This window comes from Branchiostoma belcheri, unplaced genomic scaffold (genome assembly GCF_001625305.1).
Source record: "Branchiostoma belcheri isolate BF01 breed outbred unplaced genomic scaffold, Haploidv18h27 scaffold85, whole genome shotgun sequence".
Classification (NCBI taxonomy): domain Eukaryota; kingdom Metazoa; phylum Chordata; class Leptocardii; order Amphioxiformes; family Branchiostomatidae; genus Branchiostoma; species Branchiostoma belcheri.
Genome location: NW_017804520.1, coordinates 845,139 through 849,963, shown reverse-complemented (window position 1 = coordinate 849,963; position 4,825 = coordinate 845,139). Strand labels below are relative to the sequence as shown.

Sequence of the window (4,825 nt, the reverse complement as noted above, 5' to 3'; positions counted from 1 at the left end):
CTCCCAGCTGTGTCTCCTGGTCCGCAAAATGAGATAGATGATCCCCCGGGAAGCTCCCAGCTATTTGTAGAGACCATTACACCCTGACATTTGGTGAAGCCAAATCCCAATAGACTAGTCACAGTGTCTTAAGGTCTCACCATTCGCATGGAACGAAGCCATTCAATTTTCCTGCCCCGAGACATTGAACACTGTTGTTGCTGTAAATCATCGCATTTTATAACCATTGCTGGACGTTTGTATAATGAATAGTACATTGAAAAATCAATGTCATTGAGGCATTTCATTGTGCATATGTATGTCTGTAATGTTTAAAAACAGATGATGATCATCATCAATAGATTTATCACATTCTTTCCCCTTCAATTTTCTAACCCAGATTCTGAAAGGCTGTAATACTCACAAATATTACAATTTACATTTTGCTAATTGGTCATTTTTGGAGATTACTGCTTAATCTGTAGAGCTGTCTACAAATGCAACCATATTTAGTGTGATAATCTTCAGAACTCCCCCAAGGTTTTTGCTGCCATTTATGTAGAGGCAAGCCTGCTGAACATTATTGACAATAATCCGTCTGTAAATTCTTGATGGATATTGAGCAAGGAATCCAATTTAACAGGTTTAAAGGCCATTTAGAGATCTTCTACAGGATGGTTTGAGTAATTATGTGGCTTTTTTTAGTGCTGTAAATTCAATTATTTTTGTTGAGACATAATTTCATTGTACAAGGGGCTGCATTTGAGTTGAGACAATTACGTAGGATAGTAGTTCTGTTCTGTTCTGTTCTGTTTAGTCATCCTCATCAGAGGTGAAGCATGATATCATGCCTTTTCTATTAGCTATACTTGTGCAATGTGCCTTCGCTGCGGTTCGCACATATATAGGGTGTGATGATGTTAATCTCACTGTGTCATGGCTAATACAAGATGAAGGTTCGCCAGGCCTCCGTTCAGGTGATTTGTAGTGTGTCACCAACTCCCAGAGAGAAGTATTTGCACCTTCGCACCATCAGACCTTGTAGTAGTTATACATTGGAAAGGATGGAATTTTCTGACCTACACAAATCTCAGCCAGTCCATTATGCTAAGCTAAACTGACTGGCTCCCCTGGCCAGTGTGCTCTATCACTGTCACACTGAGCCACACACAGGATTAACTGTGCATTACACTTGCCAGGGCTAGATGGAAACAGGGTCTGCAGTGGCAGCCTTTCGGTGCTCAAGTGACCTCAACATGACAGAATCTGCTCTGTTGGACTGTAAGGTTTTAAAGCCACTCACACTGGGATGTAGCAATACTGTTAGTAGATAAAAGTCTCTTCAAACACAGGACTGCCATTTTATATCCTATCTGTTCATTTTATTGTAGCTCCAGTTCGCTTCTCTGATCACATCCAAACAGAATAGGACTTTCATGGTCCCGGCTTTGATTTTTCAAAAGGTATAGTCTGCTAGCATAGGCAACTTTGATTAAAAGACTTGTAGGCAGCCTTGCCTACCAACTCCAAAAGATGACCTTGCTCATGATGACTAACATAGCTACTAACCATGGTCTAGAGAAAATCAAGAGGCCATGGTTGGCTATGAGTGAGGAGGGCTTACATAGCTTTTTTGTTATCTTGATAGTTCATCTGTGTTGGTAGAAGTCATGAAGCAAGGTTAAACTGTAATTTCCAACAAAAAAAAATTGGACTAACCCCAATTTTCAACTATACAACTCCACAGAAATCATTACAGAAATGGTGGATTGTTCATTACTTGACAAAAGCTGGAGCTGTACAGTCTAAATTTGGGTACGCCGAATTTTTTGTGTTGGAAATTACAGCTTAAACTTGCTTTTTTAAGTTTTTTAGTTTTTACACATTTTTGCTATTTTGTTGGCCCTTATCTACAGGAGAGATGAGCCCACCCCTCCCCACCCTAGCAGACAGGTCAGTGCAGTTCCCCTCGTACTTCCTGTCCCAGGGAGGTCTGTGTGTGGTGAGGAGGATTGTCACAGTCCTGGCCTACCTGCACCCTGACATCACCTGGTGTCCTGTACTCATACCTGTCACCTGCGTGTTGCTGCACTACCTGCAGGAGGAAGTCAAGGTGTACCAGGTAAGCAGGTGTTTCACCTGTGTCTTGTATCTACATTTGACAATGCATGTGTTTTGTATCTATGTACATGTATTTGACAATGCTCTAGACTGTTCCACACACAAACACACCTGTCCTTGGTGCTGAATGCCATCTACATTCAGGTAAACACACCTGCAAAGGGAGTCAAGGTGCACCAGGTTAGCAGGTGTGCCAGGTGTGTTTTGTATCTGCACTAGACGACGTGTTACCTAACCTACTGTGATCCACACACAAACAAACATACCTGTCCTTGGTGCTGAACACCATCTACACACAGGCAAACCTGTCCTTGGTGCTGAACACCCTTCACACATAGGTTAACACACCTGTCCTTGGTGCTGAACACCATCCACACACAGGTAAACACACCTGTCCTTGGTGCTGATCATCCTCCACACACAGGCAAACACACCAGTCCTTGGTGCCGAACACCATCAACACACTGGTAAACACTTGGTTTGCTAGTGCATTTTATTTCTGATGTATAGCTGCACCTAACCTACATAACATTGTCATATACTATTTGTTTGCTGTAGGCCGTTGCCAATATGTTGACTCACACTGGAAGGACAGAGAAAGGTTGGTCACTAGAATTTCTTTTTTCACCAACAAAAATTCTATTTGATTCAACCCACGAGGTTCTATAGATCTAGATAATAGAACCTTCTTGTTATTCATGGTATAATTTTTTGCTTTGTTATAAATTCATGGTTGAAACAGTTCTGTAGTACAGTAGTAATACATTGGAAATACACATTCACTGAGTGTGTAATGTATTTGCAGTGGAGAGGTCACTGCAGAAACTGAAAAAACATTTCAGGATTTACAGCATACTAGTCTGATGGTTTAGTAAGTAAACATGTACGAGTCATCATCACAGGTTAATGACCTAAACCACAAGTGATACGTCGCCATCTGTTTTTGTTCCCAGGAGAGAGAAGAATGTACCTGATGGACACCAGGCTATCCCACGAGGCTATGAACAGGGTTTTCAGTGATCTTGCCAAGAGATACGCTGTAGGTTCTTATTGTAAATTCATTTACAATATATTTTAATGGTGATTCGTGATAGTAGGGGATAGGAGGATTTTGAAGCATTTTAAGATTGCGTTTGGAACAATTTATTTTTGTAATGCAGTTAGTACTAGTCTTTGGTAATGCATGTATATTGTGTCATGAATTCACAGTGTTGGAGGGCACCCCAAAAAGTGTGAAAATAAAACCACTGCAAACTATTGTGATGACAAAATCGATGTAATGTTTTTGTCTGATTTTCATTCTTTCCCCCCACAGAAAGCAGCTTATGTATTTTTGAAGGATTTCAGTGATGTGGATGCAGTTATGTCAGAATGGATCTGGTGGATATTTGGAGCTCTTCCATTTGAATATGTGGTGAGTTAACTTTTGATGCAATCTGTATCAAACACACTCAACCAAGGATTGAGGTGTTCAAGAATTCATTCTTTCCTAGAACTATCGCAGAGTGGAACTCACTGTCACCAAGCACAGTAGGGGCATTGTCAATAGATAGCTTTAAACAATGTCTAGAGCTAGAGGTTCAAGGGATAGGTGTAACAAGTCGATCGGTGTAATATAGCCAACTGCTGCCGCGCCGCGTGCCTGCGAAGCTGGTGTGTTACGTGGAAAGGCGGTTATACCGGCTATACAGATACAGATACAGATACACACTCTATCCACACTCAGGCAAACATACCTGTCCTTGGTGCTGAATGCCATCCACACACACATACATACATACATACATACACTCACATACAAACACACACACAGAGGCTAGCATGCATATCCTTGGTGCTGAATGCCACCCACCCACACACACATACATACACTCACATACAAACAAACACCCAGAGGCTAGCATGCCTATCCTTGGTGCTGAATGCCATCCACACACACACATAAACTCACATACAAACACACACACCAGTGGCGGCGGCAGAGGGGGGGCAGGGGGGCGGCCGCCCCCCCAAAAAAAATATTGGGGGGGCGTCGCCCCCCCAAAAATCATGCTGAAATTCTAGTGTATTTTCTCTAGATGTAAGGAAAAGCCAGCAAACAGTTCGATTTCTACCTTAAAACCACTTGTAAGACGCATTTTCTGCGCTGCGCGGCCACTTGAAATCTGAAATCACACCAACACCGTCTTCTACATGTAGGTATTACCGCGAGTTGTAAGCTCTGATTGGTTCATCCCCGAAAACCTGCGCTCTGATTGGTTTATCTGCTGTGCATTACGTATTACTAGGAATATCGCACGAGTTTCTCACGCTGTGAGAGTTTGTTCTGCTGACCCCTTTGTAACGATATCGGTAAAAATGAAATCCAGTTCTTCTGAAGACAACATGCAGTTTATTTTCGCGGCACACCGTGCCCTTCCCAACAGCACAACAGCATTTTTCACGTGTGTAGAATCGTGTATGCATCGATATTCCCGCTCAGGTCCCGCACCGCGCCGCTCGAATTTCCCGGAGCCGATGAGAGTAAACCATACAAGGTATTAAATTTTAATTAAACCAAGGACTGGCTCAACAATTTTTGTCAGATCTTAGAATGTCCTACTAAGAAATCTTCTGTAATGTCCTTGGTTGAGGCGAACTGAGATTCGATTGACGAATAGACGAAATGTGTACCCAGCAAAACATCAAAAATGCGTTCCCAAAATACAGGAAATGGCGTTTCCAG

The 4,825-nt window shown here is 42.2% G+C and overlaps 1 protein-coding gene across 1 annotated transcript in view; it reads left to right on the top strand.

Moving 5' to 3' along the window:
• LOC109487029 (TBC1 domain family member 24-like) overlaps positions 1 to 4,825 on the top strand; it is a 29,448-nt gene that overhangs the window by 7,674 nt on the left and 16,949 nt on the right. The window contains exons 5-8 of the mRNA XM_019790962.1: positions 1,896 to 2,101; positions 2,659 to 2,701; positions 3,054 to 3,139; positions 3,416 to 3,514. Of these exons, the coding sequence (XP_019646521.1) occupies positions 1,896 to 2,101; positions 2,659 to 2,701; positions 3,054 to 3,139; positions 3,416 to 3,514 (434 nt within the window). The remainder of the gene's footprint in view (positions 1 to 1,895; positions 2,102 to 2,658; positions 2,702 to 3,053; positions 3,140 to 3,415; positions 3,515 to 4,825) is intronic.